Source organism: Excalfactoria chinensis, chromosome 2 (genome assembly GCF_039878825.1).
Source record: "Excalfactoria chinensis isolate bCotChi1 chromosome 2, bCotChi1.hap2, whole genome shotgun sequence".
NCBI lineage: Eukaryota > Metazoa > Chordata > Aves > Galliformes > Phasianidae > Excalfactoria > Excalfactoria chinensis.
In genome coordinates, this window is record NC_092826.1 from 96,022,226 (window position 1) to 96,041,466 (window position 19,241).

The 19,241-nt window shown below is 38.4% G+C and overlaps 1 protein-coding gene across 1 annotated transcript in view; it reads left to right on the plus strand.

Moving 5' to 3' along the window:
* Nucleotides 1–19,241, plus strand: part of AVL9 (AVL9 cell migration associated) — a 33,608-nt gene that overhangs the window by 11,801 nt on the left and 2,566 nt on the right. Inside the window, exons 2-13 of the mRNA XM_072329492.1 lie at nt 1,128–1,248; nt 3,667–3,752; nt 5,272–5,343; nt 6,811–6,900; nt 7,282–7,348; nt 8,002–8,042; nt 9,103–9,141; nt 11,851–11,920; nt 12,489–13,033; nt 15,747–15,881; nt 16,694–16,913; nt 18,242–18,359. Coding sequence (XP_072185593.1) covers nt 1,128–1,248; nt 3,667–3,752; nt 5,272–5,343; nt 6,811–6,900; nt 7,282–7,348; nt 8,002–8,042; nt 9,103–9,141; nt 11,851–11,920; nt 12,489–13,033; nt 15,747–15,881; nt 16,694–16,913; nt 18,242–18,359 — 1,604 coding nt within the window. The remainder of the gene's footprint in view (nt 1–1,127; nt 1,249–3,666; nt 3,753–5,271; nt 5,344–6,810; nt 6,901–7,281; nt 7,349–8,001; nt 8,043–9,102; nt 9,142–11,850; nt 11,921–12,488; nt 13,034–15,746; nt 15,882–16,693; nt 16,914–18,241; nt 18,360–19,241) is intronic.

Sequence of the window (19,241 nt, forward strand, 5' to 3'; positions counted from 1 at the left end):
TTGAATTTGGAACTGTTGGAGCCTGTAGAAATCCCTGTTGTTTGAGATATGTGATGGCACCTGAGCTATTATGAGCTAGAACCAAGAAGGTTAAGTAGTTTTTCAGCAAACTTCATGTTGTGAGAACACAGAAGTCAGGTGGCATCAGTTGTGAAAAGAGTGACACCATGTGTTAAGGTGAGGAATTTAACTTCTTATTTTCTATTCAATGCTTTCATCTTTCATAGTATTGTTACTTTATCATCCTTCTAACATAAAGACTTTGCATGCTTGATTTGTCATGCTTTTTGTTTCCTACAAGTTATACATTTCCATTTGTACATTTTACAACTGACTAGGTTTTAGCCAAGTGTCTTGCAAGAGGAGATGCAATGTGCTGCAGCGGTTTCTTCTACTGATAAACTTGTGCTTAGATTTTTGTTAGTTTAAGATATGTATGTCTGGAAATAAAGACTTGCTGGAAGTGGCTGGAAACTCAGAAGTCTGTAGGAAAACAAAACAGAAGAAGGATGATAGAGTGAAGGCTAATTTTGAGGAGCCATGGCAGACAGAGATTACAGTGCAAGAAATGGAGAGGTTGCCATTGATACTAGGAAAAAAGTGGTAAAAGGCTAATAAATGAAAAGTGAAATCAGAAGGCAGGGTTTCTTAAAAAGGAAAAGGAGGCGTTTCTAGTAAATGTGGAAAACTTGCTGTATCATTGAGATCAAGGACATTAAAAAAAATCTTTCTAAACAGTATTTTGCTGTTGGTGTATTATTCATTATCCACTAGGGTGAAATACAGGCTTGCATGTGATAGAGCATTAACTCATCTTGGGAACTTGAGACGATAAAAAGCCAAAATTGATTTCAAAACGTGCTTCTTAACATCTGTTTTGTGCATCTCTTGAGGAAACAATATTAGGTTGGATAGAAGCACCATTGAAGTCAAATCTGCATGAGACCTGCCATCAGACTGCATATGAGCCCATCCATGGGTGCTTTGAAGAGAGAAGGGATGCTAGTAGGAAGAAAAACTTTTTTCCATGCCATTATTAAAGAAAAATATGCCAGGCTCAATTACAGAAGCTTGCTAGCAATAATCTGTTCTTCATTTGCTTCCTCTTTGTTTCTTTGTTTGTTTAGGTTGAATTCTCCTACCCTCCCCTGATGCCTGGAGAAGGACATGACAGCCACAGTTTACCAGAGGAATGGAAGTATCTGCCATTTCTTGCCTTACCAGATGGTGCTCACAACTACCAGGAAGGTAAGAAACTTGAGAGGAAGTTGTATGTGTTGAGGCCTCCTACAGGCTTCTACTGTAACCGAAATAAAAACCCTAATATCTGAACAGTTGATCAATTGTACTCTTTGCTATTAGATTTCTTGTACTTCTTGTTTAAGCTGCAGAATAATTGATACAAAACTTCAGAGATTAAAATGGAAGTAGATCATAAAGGTGCATCTCCTGTGTGAAGAAATCAGATGTCAAAAATTCGCTTTAAAGGTTACATTGTTCTAATGAAGAAGTAGGTTGCTAGCTATCTTTCAAGCCATTATCTGAGGCGTGAATTAATTCTTGAGTAAAACCTAATCAAGTTTTGAGGTAAGGAAAAAATGAAGCTCTACGATTAAGCTTTGTAATGTATGATGTATGCATTATATAAATCTGACTTGTAGTGATTGTACGAGTAATTCTGTGTCTATCGAATGACATTTTGAAAGGCAGAACCTTTAGTGTCTTTGTCAGCAGAAGGAAAGATAGAGTGGTACTTAGAAGCCACTCTGTAGCAGCCATAAACATATCTCTGACTGTTCCAGGTCATAATTTTTGTTATGTTTCTGCATTGCTTAGTATGTAATGAACAGTATACTACATTCAAAGCTAGGAAAATTATATGTAGCCTCAGTTATCTGTTCCCCTTTGACTCAGCATCATCTTGATTAATGCTTTGAGTAGTTTAATTGCTGCACTAAGAGATTATCAGCGTGTGTTTTTTGTGAGTAAAAAAAAAAGGTGAAATGTGACAACAAAATGGGTATGGAGCCCTGTGGTTTATAGGCAAAAATGCACGTGAATTTGAAATGAACAAATCTGTTTCAGATAAATTTTCTGATAAATAATTTCAGATAAATAAAACAACTGTTACTACATTTCTGTTTCCTTCAGAGTTTTTAACTAACTCACACTGACAGTTACTTTTTTGCAAAGAGGTACAGGAAATATCTCCACACTTACTCAAGGGAATAGTTCTTTAATACACAATTCATCTTTCCATTGAACTTGATGCATATGAAGTTATATATTCTGTTCAGTTTGTTATAAGCAACCAATTCCTTTGTATTATTTGATTTCAGAACAGGTTTTATGCTGCTTTTTGATAGTCAAACAATCATCATATTTATTTTTTCCTTTCCTTTACTTATGACTTAGCAACTTTTGACAGTAGTAGCAAGTGTGTGTGTGTATGTAAGTGTATGTATCATGGCATGAGCCTCACTCTTGCTATTTCTTCTTTTTCATATTACGCTCACATGGTGAAATGATTTGTGTTCTGGAGGACAACAGGTCAAGGGAGGTGATCCTCTCTCTACTCTGCCCTGGTGAGGCCATATTTAGGCAACTGTGTCCAGTTCTTGGCTCCTCAGTTCAAAATGACACTGATCTCATAGAAGTCCAGCAAGGAGTCCACCACAAAGTTGATAAAGGGCTTGGAGCATCTCCCACATGAGGAAAGGCTGAGAGATCTGGGTCTGTTCAGCCTGGAAAAAAGAAGACTGAGGGGTGGATCTGATTAATGTTTGTAAATGTTGAAAGGGAGGTAGGGGACACATGGATGAGGCCAGGTTCTCCTCTGTGATGTGTAGTCATAGGATGAGAAGTAATGGCCTAAAACGTGAATGTGGGAAGTTCCATACAAATGTGCAAAAGAACTTTATGGTAAGGGTGACATGACTGCCCAGAGAGGTTGTGGATTCCCCTTCTGTGGAGATATTCAAGACCTGTCTGGATGTCTGCCCACGTAACCTATTGTAGGGTCCCTGCTTTAACAGGGGGGTGGACTTGGTGATCTCTTTGAGATCCCCTCAACCCCTGTGATTCTGTGGATCTTACAATTGTGTAAATAGACACAATTGTAACTGGCACAGTAGTGCTATACTATGTATCTGCGTTAGCAAGGGTATCAGCAAATCTAACCTTTCAGCTGTTTATGTCCTTGTTTTGTTTTTCTACCTTCATTGCAATTCACTTCCTAAGGGCATTATAGTCCTGCTGCATGCACTATCCCACCAGTTCTGTGGGCCTTGGCTTCCAGTGCCTTGTCTTTATTCTTCTATACTGAATAGGAAAAGCTGAATGGCTGTTGGTTTCAGTGGCGCTTCTGTGCTGACAAAAGGTGCTTCTGAACATCTCTCACTGGGCTTAGAAAGGAGCTCAATTAGGGTAAATATGAGGCTGCCATCAGAACATCCACATTAGCAGTGCTGAAGGTTCTACCATGCAATTTGGAAACTAATTTGGGTGCAAGCATAGCTTTATTGATAACTGTTTCTTATTCCTCTCCAGAATCTCAGAAAATATATGCACCAATATTTCAGCAATGACTCTTTTATAAAGAAAGTAACAGTGACAAGAAAACTACACTTGTTAGTGACTTATGGTATATTCTTTTCTTTTTCACAGATACTGTGTTTTTCCATTTGCCACCAAGATGTGGGGACCGAACCACAGTATATGGTGTCTCTTGCTATAGGCAGATTGAAGCAAAGGTAAATTTCCAAGCTATGGATAATATTACTGAAGCAATAGACTTAATGCACTAATAACTCTGAAATTCAGTAGCTTGTATTTTTTTAATATCCAAGGCAATTGGTAAATGGTTTGGTTTTTGAGAACTAATCCAGGCGTTAGTCCCAAGTAGCAAAACTCACAGTCTTTCAGGCTGCCAAGTCCTGTTGCCAGGAAGAAAGTCTTTTGGGTGGAAGCAGTTTAAACTTCTCTAGCATGTGACTGTGAAGAATTTTAGAGTATTTGATGGGATCGTCTAAATCTTCACTGTCCTCCTTTGCCGAAAATACGCTTGCATGGTAAACCAAAATTTTGCCATTCATTGCTCTATGTGGGCACCTACTGATACTGAATTTTTAGTAATGAAGCTGGAAAAAACTGGTGATAGCTGCAGTGTACGTTCGATCTTCTAAAGTAGCAGCAGTAGTAGTATACATAACTACAACTGAGATGTTATTACAGATTTCTTGAAAAAGAAATAAAAATCATTTCTCTTCAAGTGGCATGCCAAGAATCTGGAATGCCCCATGGACTTGAGAGCTGGATTTGTTTTGCATTCATAAGATGCAAGTTTTCTACTCTCTTTAGCGCACCTTAGTTATATTTTAAGTTTCTATTTATGCTATAGGAGAAATTTTCCATGTGTAGGTTTTAGTTCTGTTTCTTTTGAACTTAATGTTGATTTTAGTTTATTCACTGTCTTTACAGCCAGTCCTCACATTTGTTCTGTGATTAGTCTTGCTCAATCTAACTGTACAGTTATTTTAACGTGGCTTTATTGTGTCTTGATTTCAAGTTTATACTGTTCACTAACAAATTAAAATGATTGTTTAAATTGTACTCTTTAGAGAAAGTAGAATACTAAACAGAGTGTGTTTCATATAACAACTTGAGCACCCTTTCCATCTGGCTTTCTGATGTGTGGGCTGCAATCCACACACTTACTATTTTGTGCAATTAGAGGAATCACTACTGCATTTCTGCCTTTGCCTTTTCTAGTTTTACTCTTGACTACTGAAGCCATTTGGTTAGGCTGAAAATGGAATTCCTCCTAGAGTTAATACCTCCTTTATTTTATGGATGACTTAGAGAAAATCCTTGAGTATAAAGTATACATTATTAGAGAAGAGCTAGCTGTTGGGACTGCTTCTCTCCAGGTACATTGCCCTGCATTAGATGCCATTGCCTTTTCCAGGGCTTCTTCTGGGCTACTCCAGGTCTATTTATGCATAGTAGTGCTTTTCAAACAGTTCTCTGCCTGTCATTACAGCTGTATTTGGATTTATGCTATTCTCAGTGAGTTGAAAACAAAACTGCAGAATCAGTGTTATGACTGTAATGGGTAAAAACATGCTTTGATGTGATTTGGGTATTCCACCACTGAAGGCAGAAAAGCTTAGGATTTTGTTTACATAGTGAATATGTGGCATCTTGACCTGTGAGACAGTTATTTTTGGAAGTGTGTTTAGATAAATATGCTGTTACACTTCTGTTTCTTAGGCATTAAAAGTGCGACAAGCAGACATCACCCGAGAAACAGTGCAGAAAAGTGTCTGTGTTCTCAGTCAGCTGGTAAGACTGTTCAAATCTCAAAACACTCTTAAATAACATATTAAATATTTGTTTTCTGCATTCTTTTCTGGAACTTTTGGCTCTAAATATGTTGTTTTGTTAAATTGTTGCTGATTCTTAAGCACTACTAATTCTTCATATATAACAGGAGTTTGAGTGTAGGTGTTATTTTTGAGGGAGTGGCTATTATCAGCCACAAAAGAGCTTTCAAGATCACAGAGATATTATATTCTTTTGAGGGAGCATCTTTACTACTTACTTAGCAAAAGCTACTACTCCCCAGGCAGGGAGTAGACATTTTCTTTGCTTAAAGCTGAAAAAACAGCTGCATGAGCAGTGTTTTAAACAAGAAATTACTTTCCCAGAAAGGTGTTCAGTGATAGTGTGGTATATACAAGTGGAACCAAAATAGAATAATTTGATTGCATTGAGTGCACCCTCAGTAAGTTGGGGTAGCGAGGCCCTACAAATGGATTTGAACAGACTGGATTGCTGGGCTGAAGCCAGTGGGATGAGATTCAACAAGACCAAATGCTGGGTCCTGCACTTTGGCCACAACGACCCCTGACAGCACTACAGGCTTGGGACAGAGTGGCTTGAAGATTGTGTAGAGGAAATGGACCTGGGGGGTATTGATTGATGCTGGGTTGAACATGAGCCAGCAGCGTGCTCAGGTGGCCAAGAAGGCCAATGGCATCCTGGCTTGCCAGGATGTTGCCTGCAGTGTTGCCAGCAGGAGCAGAGGTGATTGTACTCAGCTCTGGTGAGGCCGCATCTTGAGTACTGTGTCCAGTTTTGGGCCCCTCATTACAAGAAAGACATTGAGGCCCTGGAATGTATTCAAAGAAGGGCAACAAAGCTGGTGGTGTGTCTGGAGCACAGGCTATATGTGGAGAGGCAGAAGGAGTTGGGATTGTTCAGTCTGGAAAAGAGGAGGCTCAGGGGAGACCTTACTGCTGTCTGTAACTTCTGAAGGGAGGTTGTAGCGAGCTGGGGGTCGGCCTCTTTTCTCATGTAACCAGTGATAGGACTAGGGGGAATGGCTTCAAACTGCAGCAGGGGAGATTCAGGCTGGACATTAGGAAACATTACTTCTCAGAAAGGGTGGTCAGGCACTGGTATGGACTGCCCTGGGAGGTGGTGGAGTCGCCGACCCTGAAGGTGTTCAAGGAATGTTTGGACGTTGTGGTGAGGGACATGGTTTAGCAAGAACTATTGGTGGTGGGTGGATAGTTGGGCTGGATGATCTTGTAGGTCTTTTCCAGCCTTGGTGATTCTGTGATTTAAAATGAGCACAGGGGAAAGATGTTGCAAGTTAGCAGTTAAGAATTCAGGTCTAACACTTTGCTCACATGAACTTCGTGTGTATTAAAGTGACTATATTGCAAGATTGGAATGGGAGAAGACTGATGTTCAAAACAACTAATTTTTTTTTCACTTGTTTTTTGTATTTGTTTTCCTTTCAAGCCCTTGTATGGGTTACTTCAGGCAAAGCTGCAGCTCATTACTCATGCATATTTTGAAGAAAAAGACTTCTCACAAATTTCAATTCTAAAGGTAACTTTTAAGTAATAACTATATGGAACAAAGCCTTTAATGTAAAGCTACAGACTTCAGTGTTTTTAATTAGTGGTTTTGCTCAGATATTTCATTTTCATAGGTCATTCAGCTATTCAGCTCTTCTAATACCTTAGAGGACCTATATGACTCTCGCAACAGATTACGAATTTGATATGTACTGAAATAGATGAATTAACATGATATTTAACCTGTATCTCCATTGACTCTTAATGAAATTTGACTTTCTTTCTAGAGTAAGCCATTGAAATCCTTCAATAAGGCTAATTTTTTTTGTAATACTGGATATTGTATGACTGTGTACCATTAGTGACCTCATTTTATTTTTTTTTGCGTGCTCTTTTGTTCATACTTTTACAGGAACTTTACGATCATATGAATAGTTCCTTGGGAGGGACTTCGTTAGAAGGGTCACAAGTTTATCTTGGTAAGTTGTTTTTTTTGTACAAGTGGCAGGGATAACATTATACTAATCAACATCTTCCCTTCCTTAGCTAATTTGCTTATGTGCATGAACAGATTAAGTGTAGAGGCCAGTGTGCCTGAACAGTATTATGTAATGCTTTTCTTTATGGATTTAAATAAATGCCAAATAAACGCAGTGTTGCATTAGTTAATAGACGTTAGTTGTGGGTTGAAAGTCATCATACTTAATGCTTGTTCATTCTGTCAAATGTCTGCTTAGCTGTTGTTGGAAAACAGTACTTTTTAATTTATAGATGATGTTTTGGGGTACTAGATCTTTTGTCTGTTGTTTGGGAAATCTGTTTTATTCCGACTCACGTCTATTGTTTTTTTGAAAGCACAACGTAGGATTTAGTTTAGTGTTTCCATAATGCTGTTGCAGCCAACAGGAGTAACTCAGCACGTGACTAATCATGTTATTGTCTCCGCTGTAGTTTAACTGTTTCACCTGTTACCAGAGAAGGTACTATGCATTCAGCTACTGAAATAACCAAGGTTCACCTGGAATGCATAATGGAGCATACCCCCCTGCCCCTCAAAAAGTTGACAGGAATTAGTACTAGTATCTCTGCTAGCAATTAAACTGGATTAATTGCTGTTCCTTTGGTGTCTCAGGTCTATCGCCTCGGGATCTTGTTCTTCACTTTAGACACAAGGTAGGCTTTTTCTGCTGCACTTACAAGATATAGCACTTATTTTTTGAGGAGTAAAATGCTTTTTGAAGAACTGAAAATAGATGTCTAGACATACCTGAGCTTGGAGTGAGTTTGTTCCTCAAGTATTTCTGGTTACAGTCTCCTGTTTTTTCGTTTCCACTTACAAATCTTCTGTAAAAGTAAGTTCCATAGTGAGAACTTTTGTCTGTCTTTTAGATTTCTTGCAGATTTTTTTTAGCGTTGTGTTACAATTCTTTAGTCCTGGCCCAAAGTGAAAGTGGTATCTCAATTATGGTCTTGTTTCTATTTCCTGGGCCTTGTCAAATTAATATGATGGAAGAATACTGCTAAAGTCATTGCAGACACTTGGGATTTTTTTCCCAATACATAATTTTTGCAGCTCCTGCCACCAAAGAAAGCAGTAATTGCTCCCCTTGTTTTTCTTAATGGCTGCTGAAATTGAGTTTGTACTTCAAGTCTTTAACTGAGAGGCTTCAAGGAAAGAAATCTGAGGTTCTGCATTTAATGGTTCACTTGTGCATGCTTAATACACTATTGGGGTAGAATTTCCTTTTGTTTCACTTCATCTGCTAGTCGTTGCCCCAGAATTCTCTCTTTTTCTTTGGGTTTAAAGAGTATAGGCAGCTAGCTCTGATCTAGATGTCTTGTCTGTAGATGTCTAACACTATGTAAGGTGAATGCTGACCTTGGAATTTGGCTCAGCTTATTTCTGTAGTTTTGTAAAAGAACTTCGGTGTCTATGCAATTTTATTTTTTTAATGCTAGAATGATACATTATGTTCTTCCTTCATCATAACCTTTGTATGATTTGAATTACCCATCTTGAAATCTATTTTTTTTTTTTTTGTGAGTTTCAAATGTCATTTCAAAGAGAGCTCTAGTGGAGAGAAGGTACTGAAACACTGGTTGTTTTTTTTGTTGTTCAGATGTACTTGATCATTCAACAGTTATGCAGAGAAATTTTGAGTAGGAGAAACTTGCACAGTAATTTTGATAAATGGCGCTGCTTCATTTACTGTGTTTTTCCTTTGTTTTTCAGGTCTTGATCCTTTTTAAGTTGATTCTTCTAGAGAAGAAGGTATCGTTTTGTTGGCTGGCACAGATCATTGAAATAGAAACAGTTAATTATTATTATTATTTTTTTTTAATATGAAAATATGTAGAACATACCAGCAAAAAATAATTAAAAAATAATAATAAAGTGAACTAAAATGATCTGGATTGATGATCAGCAATTCTGCATACACGTGTATATCAGGAAAATATGCTCAAAGTAACTTCTGTGTGTTGCTTTGTAAATTTGCTTCTGCTGCTGTTCTATGCATAGTCCACTTTTATTAGTAGCTGTGAAGTAAAATGCAATTAAATGCAAGTGGGGGAAGTCAACGTAGTATGGAAGATAACAAAAGATGCACAGGATGGAAGTAGGTGCTTATGCAAAGCAATGGATAGGAAATGTTGAGACCTAAAGTGGAACATACAGCTTTACAGCTTTCACTAAGTAGAATTTTTGTTTCTGGCTTTAAAAGGACGTACCAAAAGAAAACAGTGCAAGGAACGTCTTAGAAACTTGAATTGTGTGGACAGCTGTTGGAGACAATGTGGAGAGTCATTTCTGTTAAAGTCAGAGTTTGCTTTGGGCTAAAAAGATCATTGTTTTCTTGTCTCAGGGTATGAAGAGATAGACAGAAGAACTTTCAGTGATGAGTATCTATAACTCCCAGACACTTTTTTGCAGGAACTTTTTGACTTAATGTTTAAACAGAAGTATAAAGTACACTTTTAGTTCCCAAAATATCATATTCTTTTCTGTGAGGAAACCCAGCTTCTTTAGAGTGATGAGAAGGAACATAAGGATTTCCTATTTGCTGTGACTGGAAGGCTGGAAGGATCCAGCCTGCAAACAGCAAATTAGCCGGGTCTGTGGCCTAGGGATCCTTACTGAGGCAGCGAATATGGCCTTCTAAAACAGAAGTACTTGAATGGAGTATAATTACTGCATAGTGGGGTTGCACATGTGAAAATGTATCTAATCAAGATGGAATATGCAAGCTGTTTTCCTTCAGATCACTTTAATGCACTCTGTCTACAATGTTTGGGGTTTTTTTAAGCTGTAAGTTTATATATTAAAAAATGATCTAGATATGAAATAACTATCTATGAAAAAACACTTATATATACACACATTTCTTTTTCAGTTAAAATTTTGTTAAGTATCTCTATTGATCTGTTTAAAAGCTGAAGTATTTCATCCTGACAGCTCAAACAATTTTCTGATCTGAATATCTGATCTATTGAGTTATTTTCTGAAGCTCAAACAAATCATAAATGCACAGGGTGAAGAATAGAGAAGTTTTTCCAAGCCTATTCATTCAACTCTAATGTGAATTTTTCTCATAACTGGACACTTATTAATAAACATGTGAGATTTTTGTGTTGTTTCTTTTCCCCCTAAGCTCCACCAGAAAGACAACACTTGCTATTTCAAAAGCAAGAGCTTTGTTTTTCTGGCACTGCCTGTCTTCTGACAGATATTAGTGTTCCAGACTATGGAAATTCATATGTTCAAAGACCTTAAGTGTAATATGCAAGAAGCCTTGCACAGTAAAGCCAATTTTCCTTGAGCTGAAAAATGCCTCCATGCCAGGAACTACTTTCCTGGTAACTCCTGGCAATAATAACTTTATTTTTCCCCACCTCTCAGCTGTTACTGGACTAGAACACTTCTTGCATGTGGCGATCATTTAACTTTCTGCTGCCAGGACCACCCGGTTTGCCGATGTAAATATAATGTAGGAGGGGTAAAGGGACGTGCGCCTACACAGATGGAAAGATGGCAAAGGGACTTGGTGGAACACATACATAAAAGTGCTTGGCTTAAGTTGGCAGTCCACCCAAACTCAAGATAAATTTAAGTAAATTTCCTGAAGACAAAGGACTTCTTTATGGACTGTTATTTCTGTAGTCTTAAAAACAAGTTGTGCTACATAGCATATGAGAACATAAAACTGGAAGGATACTGTGAGATTCCTGTTGTAGTTTCTTGCTTTTACGCTCCGTATTTTTCATATTGACCAGCGTCTGAAAAGAAGTTAGGAAGTTATGATCTTAAGTACTTTTCACTGAAGCTTATATCAATCATGTTTTCTGTTTCCGTAAACTCAGTTCTTATCATAGGAGGATACCTGCAATAAATGCATGCTGCAGATATCCTAGTTTTTATATACTTTTGATGTATTTTCATAGAGGGCTTTTTTTTTCTTTTCTTTTTTTTTTTTTTGCCAGAATTCTGGAATGGAGATTATTCAGTCTCTTTTGATCTATAAGAGACGCTTTGATGCACTATAAATTAACACTGACATAGAGAGCCAGAATCAACTTCTGCCTGTTGTTCAATCAGGTTATTCTGAAATTGATCCAGTCCACAGTCCATCAATAAGACCATTAAGTCAGTAAAATCTGACTGTATGTTATGCACACGGGCACGTACATATATGTATACATCTATATATTAAAAACATTATAAGGTACAGATATACAATATGTATATTCAGATAGTTAGTATGAGCTGTTGTAAGAGCTTTTGTGGGTAAGCAGAACTCCTTTTGTAAAATAAATTCCATTAACAGTTTGTGTTTTTTGTTGTCCTTAACAGTAATTTTGATTATTTTCTTTTTTTTTTTTTTTTTTTTTTTTTTTCTTATTCTGTTCCCTCTGCTTCCCCTCTGCTCTCTTGTCCTTTTTTGTTCTTTTATCTTTTTAACTTTTTCCCCTCTTCTGCCACCAGGTGCTGTTTTATATTTCTCCGGTCAATAGATTGGTGGGAGCTCTGATGACTGTCCTGTCATTATTTCCTGGTAAGAAGAGAAACTTGAACTTCTCGGTTGTTACAGTATGGTTGTGTGCACCACTTTGCATGGGGAACAAATCATATGAAAATTAGAACTATGTTGGCACGTTGCCTAAAAAACAGGATAACTTGTAGACGTATGCATGTAGTGTGGACATACCACCTAACTTTGTTTGCACTGTCTGAATTACTTCTTGTGTTTAATTAAAGCCAATGGATCTTCTATATTGACTATGGGTAACATAAATGTGACTGAATTAGCCAAGTTCCTTAAAAATGAGAAATTCTTTCTGCTTGTACTTCAGAAAATAAAACAGACAAACCCATACGTAACCTTACTAATTCTTAACTTGCAACCAGACTTTCCAAAACAAGAAGTTGAGGTAGGCTTCTTTTCAGAAGAGAAGGGTATTTTTTTTTGTTTGGTGTTTCTTTTTTAGTTTGTTTTTCCCCAAAGTAGTGTAAAATATGTGATTCCCAGTAGGCACGCAGTGGCACTTTCTTCATTGTCTTTAACAGAAGTTGTTTGAATTCATATTGAGTTGCTGACTTTAACTTGTGATGTCACTTTGCAGGTATGATTGAGCACGGTCTTACTGACAGCTCACACTATAGACCCAGAAAAAGCATATCAGAGGATGCTGGCTTGCAAGAAACTGCGCCGTGGTTAGATAACTCAGCTTCTGTGTCTGCTGGTGATGCTTCAAATACAAACTTGGGACCAGGGAAGAGAGGTGGGGAGATGGCAGGAAACCATTCAATAGAAGGTCAAAAAGCAAGCATGCCTTTCTCCCAATCAAAGAAGACTTACAATGGAGCTCAGTCCTCCAATGGTACTGTGCAACATTTGGAGGTTCCTTCACGTGTTTCTCCAGAATCATCTGAAAGTGACTGGGAGACCTTAGATCCTGGCATTTTGGAGGAGTCTAGTATGAAAGGAGAAGGTGAAAAAGCAGCATCAGAGCAGGTGGAAAATTGTCCAAGTGAACGCCCAAGCTCTGAAGGTCTTCCAATCACTGTGCAGCCCCAGGCAAATACGGGACACATGGTGCTTGTTCCGGGACTCATATCTGGGTTGGAAGAGGACCAGTATGGTATGCCATTGGCTATTTTTACAAAGGTAAATAGGTTGTTTGTGTTATTTGGTAACTTTGATAGAGACTTATCTTTGTCAGAGATGTAATTTTTGGTTACTGAACTCCAAATATACAGTAGGGTACTACAAAACGTGGAAGTATGGTCTCTGACAAGTGACTGCATGTTCATATGCAGGTAGAAAGCATGCTTGTGTGTCTGAGGGATGTGTGCACACTCAGTCTGCTTTTCTTTCATTCATATACTTAGTACTGTTTGCAGTTCTACAAGACTGTAACCTCTAGACCCAGCATGGTTAATGAATGGTATGTATCAGTAACTACTGTTTTCTTTTACTCCAAAGAATTGTTGATCTAATCTACATGGGTCAAGATCAGAGTTCTTAAGAAGTGTTTAGATATGTTAATCCAAACTAATTATGAAAGCTGTATCTTATCTGCCACCTAAGCATGTTTTCCTTTTTTTATGTGTGTGTTTTTTCACACTTCCTCATATGATAACTATTCCTGGTTGTCTGTGGCTCTTTTGCTGTGCATAGTGCTGAACTGCTGAGCTTCAAGCATTCACTAAAAAATGCCTAACTGAACTCCAGGTATTCCAGAGGTTCTGTAATGGCCCTGATGAGCGCTGTTAGTCAACACGTCTATAGTATGTCTATTGGAGCCGGCTTTCTGTCTGAAATGGAAAGAAAAAAGCCTCCCTCCTAAGGATAGCTTTGTTAGTAAGAGAGGTGGTATATCTTTTTGTTTTTAATATCCTCTTTAAGCAGATGATTGAGATATATCTCCTCAAGCTGATGAGGTTACAAGTGGCATTTCTTCCTTTAGAGACATTTATTTGCATTTTCTTGCAGGATGTTTTGTTTAGTAATGGTGTTTGAGCTTCTTGGAATACCTTTCATTGGTAACAATGCAAACGTGAGCCAAAGCGAGCAACTCGATCATCATTTTCCTTCTATTGCCCCAAATCACCATTAGAGAGGTTTTCAGCACGGCCTATCTAAGCAACAGAATAGCCTGTACTTCATGTTTAGTTTTAGTTCTGTTGGAAATACTAGATTGAAAGTAGGAAGCAAGTGACTGATAAGAGGTCCTTTGGGTTCAAACTGAGTTTGCTACTAAGCTCACAAAACAGAAGAGCAAACAATCTTAAGGAAGCTGGCATTTTGTACGTTTACCTTCTGCTCCACAAAGGCACTTTTCATCTGAGTTCATCCAATGTGATTAAAACACAAATGGCTCTACATCTCAAAATTATGAGAAAAAAATGTGATTATAAGTTACAGTTTAACTGTTTACTGAAATCTGGAATCTTTTAGAGCTCTCTGAACGTGTTTCTGCCACCTGATGGAAAGACTAACAAATCTGACAGATGTGAAAAGGCGAGATGGTGCAATAATGTATCCAAGTGCACCACAGAACAGAGGAAAATAGGTTGTGCTACTTGTTTCTTTAGCAGCCTTCTGTAAGATCTAAAATCCATTTAACTGTCACTGTTGATTTGGGTTGAGTTTTCTTGTGTGTTTTTGTTTTTTATTACGAAAAAATGGTGAATTTGGGAGCTGACACTTGATCTTATAAATAGTGAATGATTTCTAATAGTTGCTACTCCAGTAGCAACTGTTGAAAAGCCCTGGCTTCCTATTGCCTGCTTATTGATCTGTATTTCCTAAAAGAAAAATTCTGTTTTAGGTTGGTGATTCAATCTCAAAGCACTGTTGTTCTTTTGACACGCACTGTTTGCTTTCAATTGATAAGTGCTTGTCATCTGGAAATCCATCCTTGCATCCAATATAACGAAAGGGGTTGTTGCTGTGCTCCTTTCTTCCATATGTTTCCAGTTACTGTGTACTGTGTGATGAAGGACATGTGCTTTTTAATTCTGACCAGTATGCTGCTAGCTTGTCTGGGTTACTAGTAGTGAATAAACCACTCTGTCATCTGCACTTGAGCAGCTGGAAATGGACTTTAGTGTTAGACTTCATGGTTTTGCTCCTCCTGTATTTAAAAGGAGAATTATAACTACAGCTGCTGCTCAGAGATCTCTGAATAACTTACCTCAGAGCCAGATAACTCTTCTTTGTAAGTGTTTTGGGCTGTTTTTTTAATATATATATATATATATATGAAATATTATATATATATGTATATTAAATAGGAGTATGGAATATGAGATTTACATAAGCATGGAGTAGTTGGAGGGCACAGTGCATTGCTTTCTGTCTTGTTCTTTTAAAGCAGGCACGCGCGTGCCCATCAAAAACCAACTGCTATCTCTGCACCTGGGAAATTTCCATCCTCCGAGTGTGGATAGCAGTTGTGTATGTTTCTAATTCTCTGACACTGTAGACCGGAGGCACATCAAAAGACACCGTGGTATACAAGTAGATAGGTGAATTTCTGTCTCCACTGAGTTCTCATCTCTTAACTAACCTGAGACCTCATCATCAATTTATATTGCTTAGTTTGTTGATTTGTAAGCACACTTGATTCCATTCAATTTGCATTGCATTTTAGTTTCCGTTTTGAGGCTTGAAGGCAGTACAACCTCTTGGAAAACTCAGCAAGTGTGGAATCTGGTTGCATTGCTTTGAAGATGTAATACAGTGAAATTGTAGCAGCCAGGGTTGTCTGTTCTGGGTTCAGTGTGCTGGCTTTTATTAATTAGGGGAAAAAAGCTGAATATAGACAAACTTTTTTGGCCTTCTATTAATCCTCTAAATATCTCTGTTGCTTTAGGGGTACCTTTGTTTGCCATACATGGCACTGCAGCAACATCATCTTCTGTCAGATGTAACAGTCCGCGGCTTTGTTGCGGGAGCCACCAATATCCTGTTCCGTCAGCAAAAACATCTGAGCGATGCAATTGTGGAAGTATGATTCTTTGTATTCAAGCTTCTTGAACTGAAGAAGAGGCGGGAGGGGTTGGGGAAGAAAAAAGATGTTGCATTTTGAATGTGTAGTTTCGTGCCCAAATTTTGAACTGCTTCTCTCTGAAATAAATTCCTGAGTTCTGAAGCTTGTCCCGTTTGTCTCAGGGGAGGACATAACTTTACCTGTGCAAAAGCAATGTGTCTTTCTTCGTGTTAGGTATTGTGTTCGAATTTGCAGGTTATATTTTTCAAATGTGTATTTTGTGGCCAGTGTAGTTTGATTTCTCACACCGTGGCTTTTTCCTCATGGCTTTGTAGTAAGGTCTTCAGAAATCAGTGCTTGCAATTAAGGAACAGACACAGTTGAGAAGAAGGCATATTAATGTTGACTGCTGCTTGATTTAACCAACGGGGCAAACAATATCTAAGAAAGCACTGTGTCTGTTCCAGTAAGTGAAAACTACTATGTGATCAAATTTGAGATCGCTACGTGTTGGTAATCAACTTAATAAATTGAAATGAAAATCAGCGAGTCTCTTAAGAAAACACACCCGAGCACCAAACTTCCTCTTCTAGATCTTGTCAAATGAGCAGGCTTTGCTGTGTACCAGGAGGACGATCGGTTTCAGGTTGAATTAGAGCAATATCTGACAGTGAGAACTGCTCGTTCAGAATTTCATTGGTCGTTTGTTTCCTTTCTGTATTTGAAGCTGCTGGGTTTAGATTTAGGTGGTTGCTCACCAGTAGCGATATACTGTGTGTGTAAGCAGTTTTATTTAGATCAGTCTTGACCCTTGGAATTATTTCAAACAGATAGAAGATGCTCACGTACAAATCCACGATCCAGAACTTCGTAAGATCCTGAACCCTACAACTGCTGACCTAAGATTTGCAGATTACTTGGTGAAGCATGTAACTGAGAACAGAGATGATGTTTTCCTTGACGGCACTGGATGGGAAGGAGGAGATGAGTGGATCAGGGCTCAGTTCAGTGCTTATCTTCACGCACTGCTTGCTTCTGTGCTGCAACCAGGTAGAACAAATGCCTTATCTAGGGCCTGAGATGAGGGTGGGTTTAAAAAGTATTTGCCCTGTACTGTTACACATGTAGGCAGTCATTGGCTATCCCTCTGCCTAAAGTTTCACTTTTAGGCTGGCTTTTTTTCCAGTTGTCCAGGACTCTCTGTTGTTCCTCGACAAGATTATTACTAAATCTTCACAGCCTTACAGACCTATTTTTTCTTTGACTTTCTTTTCTTGATTTTAATTAAGCTTTCCTTACAAGCAGAAGTAACTGAAACCCTGTATAAGATAAGACTTTTACAAACGTGGATATCCTACAGACTTCAGTCAGTTTGGGGAACTAATTGGATTCAAGGAGGCATGAAGTGAAGTGGCTGTTTTCAGGAAGTTTTACTGCTCTGTCCCATCTCTTTCCCACTGCTGTTGAGGTCTCGAGTAGAGAGTCACTTAAGCTGAAAATGTCAGCTTGAGGTTTTTATCAGCTTCTGTTCTCTGGAGCTCAACATCTTTGTCTCAACTCAGAGGGAATTCTCTCCGTTCCAGCCTTTCTTGCATGAACGTAACTAAAATAATCAGTGGCTTGTTTGTGGAAGCTTGCCTAGCACTAAGTCTGTTAACTTCATCCTCTTCATGATTCTTCTCCCCTAACACCAATTAAGTAACTCAGTTCCTGTTCTGTGGTATTTCTGAGAAACCATGGGATTGAGAACTTGATCTTTAAAGTTGTGAAGATGCCAAGTTGTTTGCCTGGCAGTGTCAGTACTGTAAGATGATCGTGTGGTTGATAATGAAACGTTGGAATTTTCCTGAAATTCATCCTGCTTAACTGTCTGGCTCTAAAGTGATTTCCCATAATCTTCTGTATTTTAAAGGGGATGAAGGGAATGCTGTGGTAAGTTTATTCCACAGTAGCTTGTATTGTGGTATTGGAGTGAATTTGAAGGCTGAGCATTAGCATAGTACAGCAAACTGTATTGAGTCTGATCAAAACTAATGTAAGTCAGTTCCTATGTGGGCGGCTCTTTTCCTCCTCTCCAGCTGAGCTCACTGAGAACTTTGTTAATTAATTAAGGGGAGAAAAAAATTGAGCTTTCTTTTTGGGGGGGGGGGTTGGGAGGGAGATTGTTTTGTTCTGGCTTTGAGAGACTTAATAATAAGAAGAAGTAATTTAAACATTTTGAAGTGCCATTCTGCAGAGCAAACTTAGCCCTGTTTGATTGGATGAGAGTCTGGAAAATTTTAGCTTTTCTGTAAATAAATAAATAAATGCAGTTGTTTTTCTTGTATTGCATCCATAATGAATTGCCACCAGTTAACATCTTTATTTTAATTTCTCAGACAATGAAAAGACTTTGTCAGACTTTGGAACAGCCTTTGTAGCAGCCTGGAAAAATACTCACAACTACAGGGTATGGAATAGCAACAAGCATCCAGCTCTTGCAGAAGTACATTCTAGGTAAGAAACTGTGGGGATTTGTTTAGCATTCAATATGAAATGATCCTGTTATGAGTAGTTAGGCACACAGTGTTCTGTAGAATCAGTGTCCCGCTTGTTCCTACTGCAGAGCCCTGAGGGCTTTGTGACCCTCTGCAGTAAGGATTCTGTGAGTACAGAAATGGGACTGTTCCTACTTTTCAGCATCTTACTCGAATTCTGGGGTATAATTTTTATGAAGAAAAGTATATCCAGAGTCAGGAGAAGTGAAACTAGGTAACATTAATCACTGGCTATCCTCAGCTGTAGAGAATTTGTCACTGTCCTCACATGATTCTGCTTTTCATTGGTTACTTCCAGGTTTACAAGGAAATGTTGTCACTGATAGGGATGGAGGGAAGCTGGCTGATTTATGTTGCATGTTCTACTATTTTGGTTGTTGTTTTGTGTGTATTTCCACTCCAAGATTAGATGATGCCAGACTTGGTAACACAGCAGGCTACGCGTGTGTTTCGTTTAGCATGCATTTATATCGTATTGCAGGGAGTTCTGTTAGCTTTCATGCTTGCTTTGCCAGCTGGTGTAGTCTGAAGTAAGTTGTTTTTCTTTAGACCTGGAAGACTCTTTTGGTCGGCCTAAGGGATTTTTTCCTCCTTTTTGCATTCTTTGTCTTACTTGGGAGAAGTGTCTGCCTCACTGTGAAAAGGTTATTAATACCTGATGTGAAAATAGGAGGCACCTTACGCATAGATCGTAAGAAACCAAAGGCTGAACCATTAGTACTACCTAGCCTTCTATTAAGTGGTACAGTACCCTGTCTATAATGGATTATTTTCTGTCAGCCACAGGGACAAATGTAACTGGGAGCTGAAGTTGCTGTAGTATGGATTCATGATAAAATGC